The sequence below is a fragment of the Podarcis bocagei genome (assembly GCF_964188305.1).
Source record: "Podarcis bocagei genome assembly, chromosome: 6".
NCBI classification, from domain to species: domain Eukaryota; kingdom Metazoa; phylum Chordata; class Lepidosauria; order Squamata; family Lacertidae; genus Podarcis; species Podarcis bocagei.
The window spans coordinates 39,663,964-39,680,859 of record NC_138130.1 but is presented as its reverse complement, the minus strand read 5'-3'; the positions used below and the strand labels follow the sequence as shown (position 1 = coordinate 39,680,859).

Sequence of the window (16,896 nt, the reverse complement as noted above, 5' to 3'; positions counted from 1 at the left end):
CAGGAAGGTGCCAGGAGGGCTGGTTAAGAAACATGGCTTGGAGAGACTCTCAAGGCTGGGGCACCACATTTGGCCCCTAGGCGAGAGGTCCCTATTCCTGGCTTAGTGCCCCCAATTGAGTTTATAAGATGACTTGAGATTTAAATCAGTGGCTTCAAATGTTACCTAGGCACTACACTGCCTAATACACTGTTCACTCTGTGTAATAATGTATCTTCTGGTTTCTCAAGGATATGTATATACAAGAATAATAAATAGTGGCTTCAGAAGCTTATAGCTGCAGCCTTTCTGTTCTATTTATCTTTCCCACCTCAGATGTTTAAGAGTATATACAAATCTGCCACAACCTCCTAGCATATCCCAACATTTAGTATCTAGAAAGTTCCTTTGCAGCACTTGTCTCAAATAAGCTAAGCTTCCTATATTCCAGCAGTAGCTGCTGCTATTCCTTCAAATGTTTTAAAATTTCGCCCGGTGCAAAGGCTGAGATTGAGCCTCATTCCGTTCATTCGGTTCAGTGTGGCTTTAACCTACAGAACGTTTTTGTAGAATGTGACCAAGCTATACCATCTCTTTAAAAAGCTTGTTATAGCTCAAGTCATGGTTTGCTGCTAGTGAATTTCTCAGACACTGCCAGAAATACCACTGAGACTGAGGGTTAGTTGGCCATTCAAGGACGGACCTGTTGCACAATCTTTTCCTGAGGCGGAGATACTTTGAGGTTTGCAAAACCTTTTCAAGGAACACCAGGATGATTACATCAGCTTTTTCATCCACAAGCCGCTGGTGTGCCAGGTAAAAGGTTGTCTTGAAGTTGCCGCTCGAGATATACCTGTTTGTTAGCACAAATATAGTTTTTCTGCTCTCTTGTATACTCTCAGAAAGGTTTTCCAGCACCGGCCGCCCTGGTAGCCAATCTCTGTCTTCCAAACATAGCTTGAATCGTTTCTCTCTGCCATCTTCCAGCTTTTCAAGTAATTCTTTTAGGACCCACTCATTTACAGCTGCATCTTTCTTATCGTAAGCAATGAAAGCATCATAAATAGCTTTCGACGAAGAGAGGCGTTTATATCCTTTCAAACTGGCAGTGCAGAAATGATAGATGTACCACACATCCCAGAAATACAAGTGACTCATCACTGTGACCAGCATCAGAGACATGATGACCGAGACAGTCATTAAGTACAGGATCGAAGAATAGTTCAGCTCGCAGGTATTCTGATCCAAGAAAACCACACTTTTACCTTTCCATGCACCTGGGCCTGCACATGTCACATCTGTTGCCAGTAAAGGAATAGTCACGTTTGTCCGGTTGACCCATGAGACAAACCACACAAGGTCACAGTCGCATCGGAAAGGATTGCCGTGTAAAACTAATGTGTCTAGCTTGTCAAGAACATTCTTGGGGAAGCTGAAATTACTAAGTGTTTTGATTTTGTTAAAACTGAGATCTAGATGTTTCAGCTGGTAGGCACCTTGAAGAAAGTTTTTTGTCAGTTTTCTAATCCTGTTGTTTTGCATTTTGAGGTTCTCTAGGCCCCTGGAACAGTTGGACAGCTCACGGGGGACTGTACTCAACAGGTTGTCGCTAAGATCCAAGGTTTTTAGGTTTTCCAGAAGGTGAAGGTTTGCCCAATTAAAACTCTTCAATTTGTTACGTGCCAATATGAACACCTTGAGCTTGGAAGGCAAGTTCTCAAAAACATCTGGAGGCAAAAAGGTTAGAGAGTTTTCAGAAATGTCAAGAGTCTTTAGGTTGGTCAGGTCCTTGAACAAGGACAAGAATTCTTTATTCCCATCCCGCCATAAAACATTTAAGCGATTCTTTCTAAATTCCAGAGTTTTGAGTGAACTGCTTGCCATCCCTTTATCAGTGGATGTAGAAATCTCATTCCCGTTCATGAACAACGTTTTGAGATTAATAAGATTACCAATGAAGCCCAACATGTGAGTGATGCCTTCTGCCTTAAAATAGTAACTATTATCACTGAGGTCGAGAACTTCTAGTTCTTCCAGCTCTTTAAAGGCATTTGAATTTAGCAAGTCAATCCGGTTGTTAGAAAAATCCAGATATTTCAAGTTGGAAAGATATTTGAATTCAGTTCCGTTGAGAGTTTGGCTCATAGCATTAGCAGACAAGTTGAGGCACTTGAGGAAAGTGAGGTCCTTGAAATCAGAGGGCTTGACAAAAAACATGTTGTTTCTGCTCAAATCCAGCATTGCTCCATAGCTGCTGCAAGAAGTGTCGCCGGCGAAAGGCAATGGATAAGCAGCCTCTCTGTCTTTGCATTTGCAACTTCGGCCATACTCATCATATCTGAAGTAATGCATATCTTTCAGCACAACATCATTACTTTCAACTAATGAATGCTTTGGAAAAGAGTTTAAATTACCAGTGGATCCACTTGAAATGAGAGATATTTTATTGAAGGAAAGATTTATAACTTTAAGAGCTGGGAAGCTTTTGAACTCAGACACATCAACATTCCTGATGAAATTAGTCCCAAAATCCAGCACACTAAGATTTTGTAGAGGAATCAAATTTTGTAAAGTATGGTTATCCAGTTCCCAGAAAATGAAACCCCTCAAACCTAAGAATTGCAGATTGGTAAGAGTAGAAAATGTCTTTGGTAGCTTCAGATATTGGGAATATGACCCCAGATCAAAATTGAAAGACAAATCCAAGCTTACAAGGTTAGGAAGAGACTTCAGAAAGTCGGCACGCTCAATTTCTCTAGCCAAATAATTCTGTGAGAGATCGAGCACTTTAAGTTTCATAGTATTCTTAAACCACTTTGGATCCACTTTGCGAAGGGAAGTGCTGTGCAGCCGCAGAACTTCCAATTGTGTTAAGGAGTCGAAAGCACTGGAATTAATAAAAATACTTGCCTGACCTTCGCATTCCACACAGTAATAGGGGGCATTGTGACAGCGAGGGCAGTTGCCACTTAAGTCCAGGATTTTCAAATTATGAAGGCTGGCTAAATCATCCCCACTAATATTCCGAATTATGTTATTGTAAAGGTAAAGTTCCATTAAGGAGGATGGCAGATTCTGTGGGACTTTTGATATGTTATTAGCTTTTAAGGATAACACAGTTAACTTCCCAAGGGCCTGAAATGCTGTTGCATCAATGCTATAGGAAACATTGCAAGGATTGCGGTAATAGCAGTTCTGACCAAGGAAGAGACTTTCTAGGTTGCTAAGTCCTGACAAATTATTGAGACTAAAAATGTGGTTTGCTTCGAGACTTAGAAGACGCAGATTTGAAGGCAGATCCAGAGGGATGGTGAAGAGTTGATTTCCATCTAAATACAGTGATTTTAGTTTGTGGAGTTTGGCAAAACTGCCGGGTTTGATTTGGGGAATCGTGGTACACACCTTGTCTTTTGGCCCCAACATGGTAGGCACACAGTTGCACCTGAAATCAATTTCCAGAAGATTCTTGAGGTTGTTAAAATAGCTTTGGGCAATCATTGGGATGTGGTTAATGGCGAGTGTCAGGTTAGTAATGTTGGCAGACATATCTTCTGGGAATGTTGGGAATGTTCTGAGGCCACGCTCACTGCAATTTGCTAGCAAATATTCGCTACCAGCAACCATATCACAAGGCAAGGTTTTGGGGAATTGTGTCGCTGGCACCATCCTTGGAAACAGGAACGTAATGAACATAATGGAGAAAAGCAAACTGCTTGTTTGCTGTAGGTGATTTGCCTAGACAGAAGGGAAAATGCAGTCACAACAAACTCAGCTTATAAGGCTTCTCTTAGACATTTCAATATTGGTAGCGAAAGCAACAGTGAGTTTTGTAGCACCATAAAGACACATACCAAAACAATGTAGATTACAGGCTCCTGCTGTGTGTGAGGCTGTGCATGAACTTTATAAATAAAGTTCAGATAATTTCTACAGGATGCACATACCATAGTGGACAGAGATCAGATTTCCACCCCTCTCTCATCGTACTAGAAACTATGGCTACCCAGAGAAACAAAATGGTGGGAAATTTGAGTCAGACAAGAGGAAGCACTTTCCCACACTTGTTTCTCCATTCACTTATAAAGCAAGAGGTTTTGTTTTTTTAATAGAAAGGAATACACAGGGAAGCAAAGCCAGCTCTTCCTCTTGCCTTATGTCACGGCACTTGGTTAATATTATGTAGTTCTTCTGCAGCCTGGCTTCAACTGGAAGTGATGAGTCAAGCAGAGAACTGGTTGCTGCTATGGAGTACACAAGGCAGTGGCGTAGCGTGGGGGGTGCAGGGGGGGCCAGCCGCACTGGGCGCAACATCTGGGGGTTAGGGTTAGGGGGCGCAAATCCACGGGTTAGGGGGCGCAAATTACTTGGGTTGCCCCGGGTGCTGACAACCCACGCTACGCCACTGACACAAGGCAAAGCATGGGAGAGGTTGGCTTCACTCCCATTTCAGTCCTTTTTTCGTGCAGACATAGCAAACACCTGCCTAAAATGCATGCAGTTGCCCTGTAACATCTAGTCTGGACCCTCGGTGCCACTGTCAGTGTAATGGTGGAGAGGAGCATTCTCCCATTTCAGAATTATTAATTGCAGCTGCTTCCCCATGTCTCAGAGTAGTCAACAAAGTGATGAAACTGACTAGTGTGATCCCTTTTGCATCTGGGGAGGGGAAATCATTTTGCTGAATGGCAGGCTATATAAGAGGGAGGGAGAGCTTGCATGTTTTCTGTTTCAACAGCTACTCATGGTTTTACTGGAGCTGCTATCCAGTCACTGGTCACAACAATCACATCAAAATACACACATCTGTTGCATGTGCAGAGCTCTGAGGTGCAACTTGAAAAATAATAATTGCATGTGGTCAGAAAAAAAGAATGGGTTTTCCTACTCTTCAAGGTCTACCTTTTCTTTAATAAAACCCTAGTGGTCCACTGTTAGCTTCTAAAAGCAAGGGAACATAGAACTATCTGTGCTGGATTTGAAATAGATTTTAGATATGTATTTTTTAATTTTAAAAAATAGTTTTTAAATTAAATTTTAAATTTTTTTAAAAAATGTTTTTAAATTGATTTATATATGTAATTGTTTTAAGCATATTTTTAATCATTTTGAGATGCTTCATAGGAAGCAAGTCATAAATGAAATAATAAAAATAAGAATATGTTCAGATAAAATGCTAAGCTACAGTATGTTTACTCTCGTTTCTTATCTCTTCCTTTGATGGTGCTGTAAGGAGGAGATCGGAAGTACCTGACTCCATTTCAGTGAACTGCATTTTGTCCTTTGCTCAGTTCACAGGCAACACCAAGCCAAGCCATTGCTTAGTGAGGATGCATGAGTGTGCAGGCTCGCAGATTGGATACTGCAGCCATTTTGCTCCCCCAGCCCTACTACTGCTGCACTGGAATGAGCTGAGCCATTGTGCAGTGTGTCATCTGAATGTCTCCCAGACAAACCATAAGCAGTAAGCCATAGAACAGCTTGTTTGCTGCAGCTTGTTTACCTGGGATGAGTCTGTGTGTCAGATGGCAGGTTAAGCCAACCCATAGTTTAGTTCATGGTAACAGGTCCAGGACCAGAGAAGGAGCAAAGCGGTTAGTTTCCTTGCTGGGGACAAGTACACCTGGGTAAAGCCATAATTTGGCTCACAGTTATGGGTGAACTGGGTCAATATGTTTGAACCAAGAACTGCAGTTTGTTTTAACTATGGCGTATTCCAGAAGTGGGGCAGCTTTGTAGCCCAGGGTGGCCAGTTTCAAAAGCGTACTGCAAGCGATAAGCTCAGATGTTTGGCAAGGACGGAGAGAGAGAGAGAGAGAGAGAGAGAGAGAGAGAGAGAGAGAGAGAGAGAGAGAGAGAGAGAGAGAATGAGGTGGCAGAAAGAGGGAGAGAATGGATGACCATGGTTCTTTTTAGCTCTGGATTCTGCCATGTGGTCCCTGACAGATTCCCTCACCCACCTTGACAGAACAAAGGCTGCCCACCCTGGTTTATTTTAATTATAAACTATGGTTTAATTTGTATTATCTGGACAAACCATTGCTTACATTCACAATAGTTTGTCCTAATTTGGGCATAACACATTGGAGATGGAGGGAAATGCTTTGCCCTTAATAGTGATCTTGGGTATATGGCAACATTCCATAGGTAACACCAAACCATGTTGCTTTTTCTCTTTAAATCTATGTTTTTAATGAGGTTGCTGCTCACATGATTTGACTTTGATTTAAGCACCTGCCCTTGCTGTCTTTATTTGGGTAACAGCCTTTGGATTTTGGGATTTTATACACTAGTTGAATATTAATAAGTAATCTTGCAATTCAGCCTGCTCCTCTAATTAGATTTGCAAAGAGCCCAGAACAAAACTATGAAACATAATTAACTGCACAGGGAGGGAAATGTGGATTAGTAGATGTGAATGCTCAGTTAAGCAGCTTGTCATGTCAGAAGGCATGTGCTTACCTGGATGCCCAGAGGTATGCGCAAGTATTTCCTCTCTCTCTTCATGGTGTGATCAGTTTCTTGCAATGAAGAATTACCTGTTTAACTGAGGAGGCAGCAAGACAGTGCATTTTAGAAATATGCCAATAATAAAATAAATATGGAATTGTTTCTGTGGTAGAATCATAGAACTGTAGAGTTGGGTGGAATCTACACACATATAAAAACCCCCCGATGTGAATTGTTGTTGTTGTTTTTTTTAAAAAAAAAGTTTTGAAAAATACATTGAATTTTGCATAGCTCACTGTTGCCATCTAGTGTCACATTTGTATATTGCACTTTACAGCACATTTAAAACATTTTATTTGCAGCTGCGTAGCTGAGTCCTTGGAAGGGCCCACAAGGATCATCAACCCCCTGCGACGCAGGATCCTTTTGCCCAACACGGGGCTTGAGCCCACAACTCTGATATTAGGCTGAGTCAAGATGGAAGCACTTTCAGGAATCACTGAATGAGATAACGAGTGACGTTTTCGATTCACCACAACTTCTATTATAATGTTCATAATTGTATTTTGACAGTTTGGAAAAAATAAATAAATGATTCTAACTCAGAACTGCAGGGGGCTCTGAAAGTGAGAAGACAGACACCCCCTTTAAAAAAAAAACTTAAATTATTTTCAAACAAAATTAGCAACTGCCATTAACAGTGACCTGGCCTGCAGCCGTTAGCAGATGATAATGCATGTCTCCATGCAGTAAGAAGCTTTGCCTGCTACTGTTCTACAAAGCAAAGTCTTTGGTAAAAGCGTGTGGAGCACATGGGAGCATGAGGTGGAGCATGAGATGGGAGCATGAGGTGGAGCTGCAAAAATAAGGAACGACAGAAGTGAAAGGCCATACAGAGGGGGAGGGAGAAGGAGCCGAATTTTCACGTATCAAATCATTGGGCTCCAGATGTGTTGGATTCCAGCTCCTATCACCCCCAGCCAACCGGTGAAGGCTGCTCTAACCTCTGCATGCTTGACTTAGCCAGAGCCAGTCCAACCTTTGCAGTTGGGAACTCCCCCATAGAAGCAGCTAAAGTTAGTTTTCACATCTGCATTGGTTCTTCTAGGGCAGGAATGGAGAACCTGAGGTGCTTCTCATGTTGCTGAGCTCCAGTTGCCAGATGGCCCAGTAGTCAGGGATGATGGATGAACCTAAAGACATAATAAAAAAATTCCTTCCAGTAGCACCTTAGAGACCAACTAAGTTTGCTATTGCTATGAGCTTTCGTGTGCATGCACACTTCTTCAGATACCACACGAAAGCTCATACCAATAACAAACATAGTTGGTCTCTAAGGCGCTACTGGAAGGATTTTTTTTATTTTGTTTCGACTACGGCAGACCAGCACGGCTACCTACCTGTACTAAAGACATAAGAAGAGCCTGCTAGATCAGACCAGTGGCCCATCTAGTCCATCTTTCTGCACTCACAGTGGCCAACCAGATGTGACTGGTTCCTCATCCCTGTAGTAGGGTGATTTTATTGCCCCTTCCATTTTATAATAGAAGCAGCCATGTCCGTAAGATAAAGCCAGCTGCAGCGACAATATTTTGTAGACCAGGCATAGGCAAACTCGGCCCTCCAGATGTTTTGGGACTACAACTCCCATCATCCCTGACCACTGGTCCTGTTAGCTAGGGATGATGGGAGTTGTAGTCCCAAAACAGCTGGAGGGCTGAGTATCTATGCCTGTTGTAGACTATCAAACTAGCAAAATTTTGGGCTTAGAGACCAATCCAACAGGTCCGTTTTCTTGCAAGGTTTGTATCTGTCTCGCTCATTTTGCCCAGTTCCAACTGACTGAGTCACAAGCTATAATAAAGCCACACAACACTAACAACTCATCACTTGACCCCTTTTGGTATCTAGGTGAGTCTAAGGCTGTTATCCTCAATTACTACGGAGTTCAAAGGTATGTCACTTTTCTCCAGAGATAAATGTGAGGATTAGCCTCTGAAGTTTTCTGGTTCCTAACCATTGGGTTGGAGAGTCATTTTTTCCAAACCAACTAACCTATATGTTAACTTCCTGTTTTAAAGATCAATAGTACTCATTATATGTTTATAAAATACACACCTTAACAGAACGAAGCAGATGGGAATGGAGACAAATACAGAAGAAAATGATACAATTCTCAAAAATACTTATTGCACTCAAGAGTTGCTTCCAGATACAAATGCTTTCAAGAATACAGTTAAAAATTGAACTTACCATTCTATGAAGGATTTTGAGGAGTGCTGTGTTAGATGGAGAGAACAATGAACTAAGCCCTTCCAACTTCAGGTCAGGTACAAAATACAGGGAGAGAGCACGAGAATTCACCAATTGAATGATTCTGTCACCTACTTGGGTACTTCTTCGTTTCTCACCAGGAACTTGCAAAATTAATAGTATGTGAGGCAGCTGTCACCAGTGCTCACTTCCTCAAAGGTAAAAATAGTGTGGGGAATTGGGTTTTTTTTTTGTTTTTGTTTGGGTTTTTTGGTTCTTAAAAAAAAAATATCCTGCATTGTCTTCAAAGCATGAACCTGCCATTGCAATGAAAGTGTACCTGGGCTGTGCTGCTTCAGAATGCAGGTTGAGATGAGACTCAAATGTTCTTCCATGTGTAAGAATAATAAATAATAATAATTAAAACTCCCCAGCAGGGGAGGGAAATGGATACGCTGGCATCTAGATCATAACTGCATTGTGCTGTGCTGAGTGAGGTGCATACAACCTCCCCATGTGCAGGCTGAAGTGGTACAATCCAGACACAGGTTTATGATTTCACTGAGATCTAGGGCCATAGGTGGTTGTTTTTTGCCTGCTTATAAAACAGGTAATATGAATATAAATCGTACTGAGAGGTGTTCAGCTGCTAACTTTTATTCTGAGTAGATCCCTTGAAGTTAATGTATGTGGCTAAGTTAGGTCCCTTATTTTCAGTGGAACTACTCTGAGTAAGATTTAGTTGATGAATAATCTCCACTCTGTCATATAGTTGAGGAATGATAATGTGCTGGCCCCGGGGGCTAACTGAGAGGCGAGGTCCGGGTCCAGTCCGAGGTCGATGGTGCAGTATGGAGGCTGTCCGTCAAAGCTGTAGCTGGGTCCAAGGTGGGGAGTCAGGTGGGGTTAGGAACTCTGGCAGAAAGAGGACGACAGGGAACAGGCTACCAACAATGTTGCTCCCGCAACCTGGGACTGGGGCTGGCTGGCTGGCTTTTATCTGCCCCAAGGCATAGGGCGGCCCCAGTCCACAGGTGACTCGCCTCTCCTGGCCTGGAGGCGAGCACTCCTCCTGCGGGAACTTAGTTCCTTCCGCCTCTCTGCCCTGAGTCTCTGCAGCTCAGGAGAGGCTGGAGGGTTACCAGACCCAGAGGCAACCTCCTCTTCTCCTGACGGGGCTGAGAGTGGGGCACCTGCAGGCAATGAGTCCTCCATCACCTCAGGAGCCAGAGCAGACTCAGCAGGTGACTGCACCTGAGGATCCAGCACAGGTGAGGACCCTTCAGGCTCAATCCCCAGCCCCGGCTCAGCTGGTTCTGGAGGCGGGGAATCCTGTGCAGGCTGGGATTCCTCAGGGTCAGTCCCGGAGTCCAAATCCCAGGCCATCACAGATAACTTCAGAACAGATTCAGATTCCTCAATTACTTCAGATAACTTCAGATTCAGAGCAATTAGCCTAGGCAAATTTTATATAAAATGGTGTGTAACTGGATGACCGATCCATCTTGCCCCTAATCCTTTTGTCCGTGAATCAAGCATCAAAGTAGTATTTCAATGCTTGTGGATAAAATCTGTGCTATTGGATTTTGGCCAGTCTTTGATATAGTTAGCCAATCACTAACTATAACAACAACAACAACAACAACAACAACAACAACAACAACAACAACAACAACCCCACCAAAACCTAGGGAGATCTCAACTGCCAAGTCTTCTTTCCTTTCACAAGCTTGCCAATATTTTATTCCTCCCCTCCTCCTCCCATGTTTAGAGCAGCTAGCAAGCATTGTTACAGTTTCAGTTCTCCGTGAAATGAAACTTAAGTTGTAGAGACATTTACAAGCTAGGCTTTCTTTCCATGCGATAGTCATGCAGGTGTGACACCTCTTGCATGAAAACCTATAAATGGTGTTTCTTACATAATCATGTGCTGACTTGAGGAGGAATACAGTGGACAACAATAATAGTTCGTCTTAAGAAGCCTGTATTTATGATACTGAGGAAATACTCCATTAAAGGTAAAACTTTCTCTATAGACCACAGGTCTGAATTGCAACAACTGTCTAAGTTCTGAGGCTGGGAGAAGGGCAGCCTTCTGAGATAATACCTATGAAATAAATAATGGTGATGGAATTATATCCCACCCCTCTTCCCAAAGAAGCCCAGGGCAACAAATAGTGCTGCTGCTTCTTCCTGGCACCATTTTTCTTCTTAGTTCTTAGCCCTTATCTGCCCACTTTGCTACTTAATCTGCTGGCAGTGGGACAGGCTAGAGCTAAAACTAGGCATGGTCACCTCTTCTCTTTCTGCCACCCCCTTTTCTCTCTCTTCCAATGGGCTGCCTGAGGGGAGACACAGACCACTCTTGCCAGAAACCTGAGCTTACCACTTGCAAAGGGCTTTTGATAATTGGCTGACAGCGGAATGCAGCCTTGAGCTGCAGGTAGCCCACTGCTGGGATAGACCATAGTTAAAACAAGCAGTAGCTCCAAGTTCAAACTTACTGAGATGGTTTGTGCACAGTGCGAATTCAAACTATGGCCTGGTGTGAGCGTACAAGTGTGCTGACCCCAGCAGATTTCTTTCAGAAATAGCTTTTATTAAAGATTTTCTAGGGTTACAAAAGTAGGTGCAGGTCATAGGGTCTTTTCTACAGATTCGATGTGAGACGTGAAAATTGTATACATTATAAGGTTGGGGGAGAAGAAAAGTAGGGAGAGAGGGCTATGTGTGCGGTATTCCCCCCCCCCCAGCATCACTTGGGTTGGTTTTCTTTCTAGTCATTTACTAGTTTTTCATGGGCAGTGAGGGAGCTCAGGGCATGGTTGGTTGCCTTTAGTTGACTGCATTGAGATTTGGGTCCATGTTGCGCCATGTGTGTAACAAAGGGGAGGCCATATCGGGGTGAAGGCGTCCTTTTTTATCTGTCCGTGTCAGTTTCAGTTTGTTGGTTAGCTTTTCTAGTAAGCCTGTTTCCCATACAATTTGATACCAGTGGTCCATGTTCACTTCTGACAGGTATCTCCAATGTGATGCTTCTGGCTGCTGAGAGTTAAGAGCTCTTTATAGTGTGAGTAGGCATTACTGTCCTGGAAAATATTTAATAGGCTGGAGCCACAGCTCAACATAGCTCAGTAAAGTTGAACCATGGCTTATAGTTTGTCTCACAGAAACCACAAGCTGCAACAGAGGTTTGTTCCACAGCCTATAAACGATAATCTCTCCAGTCTCACTTTTGTCAGTGCCAGCCCAGCAGGGCATTGGAAAAGGGAGTCTGTCTATCTCTGGTTTGCCCTCCTCACCCACCAAATTTTAGAAGTATCTTGTTATTTTACCAGCGGGTGCTGTTCTACAATGCAAACTAAGCAAAACTAGTTAAGCCCCTTGTTGAACTGAATCTGCAAAGGATTTGCCTTGTAACATGCCTAAACTGTCTGTGCCATATGACTCGTGTGCACTAGGTTGTCAAAATATTTGCAGGCATGGGAATGGCATGGGACAGCTGGTTAGGAAATGCATGTCAGTTCCATGAGAATGCTGTGTAGAGATTTCTTACCTCTCACAGATAACAACTCAGAACTACTTCTTATATTAATTCAGAAATAATGGGTTGACTTGCAACATTGTGCGCATGTGTGCTGTATATTCAGACTGCTTGACCATGCTTAACAGTATTGCCACATTTCAAAAATGTGCATCTGCTCTCTGGCATGTCAGCACAAGAAAATGCATTCAAAAATAAAAAGTAAACCAGATGTTTAAACTCAATCAAATCTCAGAATGAGAAACATCCCATGCAAAACCCCCTAACAAGGTCATGAAAATTTCTGAGTTTACTCATCCGATAGACAAGTACTTTTCAGTTAGCAAAACTGTTTTTGTGCTTGTAGCCAGTTAGTGTGGTTTGCACAATCCAGTTTATATTTAGCATGCAAGGTGCGCAAAGCAAGGTGTTCAGGTAAGATACCACAAAGCACCCAGTGCCTGGTTTCAGACAGGAGTTGGAAGGTATCCAAGGGCCATCTACTCCAATCCCCCTACAATGAAGGAATCTCAGCTAAAGACAGATGACCATCCAACCTCTGCTTAAAAACCTCCAAGAAAGGAGAGTCCACCACCTTCTGAGGTCATCCATTTCGCTGTCAATCAGCTTGTCAGAAAGTTCTTTCTAATGTTCAGTTGGAATCTCCTTTCTTGTAACTTGAATCCATTGATTCGGGTCCTACCCTCCTGAGCAGGAGAATACAAGCTTGCACCATCTTCCATTTGAAGATGGCTATCAGCTGTTTTTCAGGCTAAACATACCCAGTTCCCTCAACCATTCCTCATAAGGCTTCGTTTCCAGACCCTTGATCACATTGGCTGCCATCCACTGCACACATTCCAGCTTGTCACTATCCTCCTTGAACATGCTTTTGTATCTGTTTCTGTGACCAGAGTCGCTTAGAATGTGAATGTGTCTATTTATATCCATTTAGGTTTGCATTATTTGCTGCTCCTGAATGAAATAAGAGAGCCAAACATAACTAACAGTCGGTAAGTATAATGCTGTTCTGAGATTTATTGAGAAACTTGAAACACAAACCTTTTCTGATGTCATTTGAAACAAACCCAGTCTATAACTTATCAGATATTGAAAGAAAATGGGTTTCATTTATTCCAGCTTTGGTATTGGTGGATAAAGAGAGAGATTGCAGAAACAATACAAAGAACTAAGGAATCAAACATTCTTTGGCAAGATAAGTGACAAAAAAATTACCAAGACTTTACATCCAAAGCAAGTTAAGCAGATGTAGACTGAAAATGCTTTTTGGTTTAAACTTTACACACTTTTAAGTCTTTTCTGTTCTCTTATTGCAAAAATCATTACAGAAAAAATATATGTAAATGTTTAAGAAAGTGGAAGTCATTTTAAAATTCCATACAGATTTTCATCATGGTCCCTTTTTGGGGGCTATGGAACAAGACCACCAGTTATGGTTTAAAAAGGGATTGTGTGATCCTGGATGCAACTTGTATCCATTAAATGCTACTATTTGCCACTTACTTCATTCACATATATTTGGCTCAGTGTTATGAGAAACGCCAAGATAGGCACCTGTCTTTATAAACTTTTAGCAATCAGTTTCTGAAACTGTTTAACTGTTCAAAATTTGGACAACCAAGTTTTGTACACGATTGTTTCAGTTCCCCTGCAGATGGGAGAGTACACGTGGTCTTGTGGGAATCTTGGTTTTGGAAAGGAAAGCAAAAAACCACACCAAATGTTATTTTATACAAGGGAAATGAGGTAAGGCAGATGTTTTTAAATGCCTTTCTTTTTGCCTTCTGCATAATAAATGGACAACTGATTACCGGAAGAAAAGGAAGCTCATGTTTGTACTTTTCAAACAGACTTCCCTAATGCACAACCACTATTAAGAGTTTAAGTGAGGATTATTGTGAGGGTTTAGGATTGGTCCCTTTTATAACATAGGCTAGCATTGAAAATGAAATGTTAGCTGGGAATTAGAGACTCGGGGCCCCTTCACAGCACAGAAGCTGCTGCAGACGCCGCCCACACCACTCAGGTAATGTCAGATGGGAGCTCCATAATCGAAGCTCCTTCCCCTGTCAGCGTTGCCCCAAGTTTTTCAAGGCAATACTCATGATATTGGGGTTTGTGGTGCTGAAGGCAGCTGTACTGCAACAGCTCTCATGTCACAGAATTAACATGGGAAGGGCCCCCAGTACAGAAGGGCAAGAATAAAGTTTTACAAGTATTCCCCCCCCCCCCCAGGATAAGAATAATAAAATTGTAGAGTTGATACATTGCATTACGGTTCGGCTCAAGTATTCTGAAGTGCCAGGCACTAAATAAAGTGCTGGCATTGGGAATTAAGAGTTTATTACAGATTGTGTGTGCGTGCAGGGTAGAAGGGTGCATTTTGAAAGAACTGCATATTCTTTGCTCTCCAAGTCAAGTGTGTTAAGCATGTGAAGCTCCTCCAGATTGAGGTCCCTCATTGGCCGAGACACAAGGAGGGGGAAAGGTCATGGCTTAGAGGAGCAGTAGTTCTGCAAGCAGAAATTCCAGGTAGGACTGGGAATGCCCCGTCTGAAACCCTGGCTATCATACTGCCAGTCAAGTCTAGACAATGCAGAGTGGGATGGACTAATAAGGCAGTTTCCGATGGCTGCAAGTGCAGCCATAACTCAGCAATCCATGAAGCGCTGTACTATGCTACCCCGGGTCATAGCTGTTTAAAAGCATTTTGGTGCAGTGATTTCTCAGGATAAGACGGCAGTCTAAGTTCATCATTATGCCAGGGGCACTTTAAGAGGTGCAAAAAATTATTACCTGACCACAAACGATCTGCAAGCTTAAGATAGACACTGATTTTGTCAGAAGGGAATTTCACAGGCCATTTAATCTAAATCTGTAAATGACTACAAGTTTCTGTTCTAAGTGTGGCACAGTTAACTCTCAGCAAGTGCATGCCTCTCAGGTTTACCAACCCCGAGTTAACTTTTGGCCTTAGCAAAAATACTGTCTTCACTGTTTTCCCATATGATATATGCACATCTTAATAAATCACAGGCAAAAAGCATAGTTTTCTCTTTTAAAAACCCAAAGAGAATTTATAAAAAGTTGTAAGCAAAAATAATACACATATTTGCCCGGTTTAGTTATTGTCCATATTAAAAGAGGGAACGTAGGTGTGGTTGAGCTGAAGCTTTTCGTAGACATTTGTTATCTTCATCATGAGCTGCATTATCTGATGTGCGTGTTCCCCCCACCCACCCCCCGAATGCAGCATGCCAAAGCTGGTTTGCAGTTATAGTGGGACGTGGCTGAACAGGTACGACACAGATTCGCCGTTGTGTGTTCTTCGGATCGCCTCAGCCAAAATCATAGAAATATCAATAACCTACAAGGAAAAGATAGTGGCTTCCTTTGTTATCCGGACATGCCAAAGTGAGTCTCATTCAAAACCTCAATTGTCTATTGGGTGGGGGTGGGGGGTGGAGGAGGAGGAAAGTTGCCAATCACTTGTTGTTGTACAAGCTCTATTCATAAGACCCTGCAGATATGTTGGAACATCTTGATTTAAGTTTTACATTTCACATTTCCCAAGACTTCCAAAACAGCCATTCTGCAGACTGATGACTAGAGCTGGTGGATAAATTGTCTGAGAGTGATGTGGGCTTCATATCGCAATACCAGTTTCAGACAACTTGAGCAGGCAATTCATTGCACCTGAGAAGGCGCAAGCACCACTCTGTGAGCTGGAGTGCTATCTGGGCTTGCTCAGCTAAGGGGCAGGGGGCTTCCTGCCCCCAGCTGAGCAGTTTAAGAAAGCCCCTGCAGCTTGCATGAGCCAGAGCAGTATGGGGGCTTCCTCAGGGCTGGGCAATGTATCTTGGCTGCTTCTTCCTCTCCTAAGGTGGGGAGGCAGAAGCAGCAGAGATACATTACAGATATTGTGTTTATATATCAGCATATTTAGCTGCTGATATCTGTTTTTCAACATTGTGACTTACCCACGCGTCATCAGTAGGGCTGGGCGGTATGAGACAGAAACTGTGCATAACGGCAATGAGAGTTGTTGCCACTGGAGGGCAGTGAGAACTGATATTTACAATGGTTTCCCTCCAAGGCCTGTAGTATTAATTTTTAAAATTTATTTCTCTTGTTGCGTTAGCCATGCACTGACCAGACTTGTTTTGTGTTGTTCTGCAAGGTAGGGGTGCAGTGTGGGATGGGGGCATAGAGCCAGATGTGCCCACCAAAGGCTGTGTCAGCCAGCCAGGCTCCCCGCTGCACTGTGTACCCAGTGATAGGGTTGGGCTGGCGCATTGGGTTTTGTTTAGCCTGTGTGAATATGTGTGCACCAAGTGCCATCGAAGGACACGCTGCTGCTGCTGCAAGGTGCACACGAGACAACTACCAAGTAAGCAGGATGCACTTTATTTAATAAAACCCCAAAAGAAAGAAATGTGTAAGGATGCTGGGGCTGTAAAGTGCGTTCTAAGGAATCATTTCACAAATAAGACACCACAGGGACTTTTAAGCAAGGTTAGGTTAGCCACCAGGGATGCCTGGTACAAGCCATAAATCAATTAGGACCCGATTTAGCATGTTTGATATGTATTCAGAATGCAGAACTGACCATAGATCTCTCTCAAAAGTCTTAGGCTTTATACAGGGGCAGGGTGCAGAGGGAGCCTGTCGCA

At 42.8% G+C, this 16,896-nt stretch overlaps 2 protein-coding genes across 3 annotated transcripts in view; both read right to left on the bottom strand.

The window, feature by feature from the left end:
* Window positions 1-388: 388 nt before the first annotated feature.
* LOC308589237 (toll-like receptor 7) lies at window positions 389-8,820 on the bottom strand. Its single transcript, XM_081198107.1, has 3 exons — window positions 8,680-8,820; window positions 6,439-6,523; window positions 389-3,714 (listed from the first exon to the last, which is right to left on the bottom strand). Exons 2-3 carry the CDS (start codon window positions 6,481-6,483, stop codon window positions 562-564), a joined length of 3,198 nt encoding a protein of 1,065 aa, XP_081054233.1. The 5' UTR covers window positions 6,484-6,523; window positions 8,680-8,820; the 3' UTR covers window positions 389-561.
* A 4,400-nt stretch (window positions 8,821-13,220) lies between these two features.
* PRPS2 (phosphoribosyl pyrophosphate synthetase 2) overlaps window positions 13,221-16,896 on the bottom strand; it is a 28,258-nt gene continuing 24,582 nt past the window's right edge. For both annotated transcript variants that reach the window (XM_081197124.1, XM_081197125.1), the window contains one exon: window positions 13,221-15,590. In XM_081197124.1, the coding sequence (XP_081053250.1) occupies window positions 15,498-15,590 (93 nt within the window). In that variant the 3' untranslated portion in view covers window positions 13,221-15,497. The remainder of the gene's footprint in view (window positions 15,591-16,896) is intronic.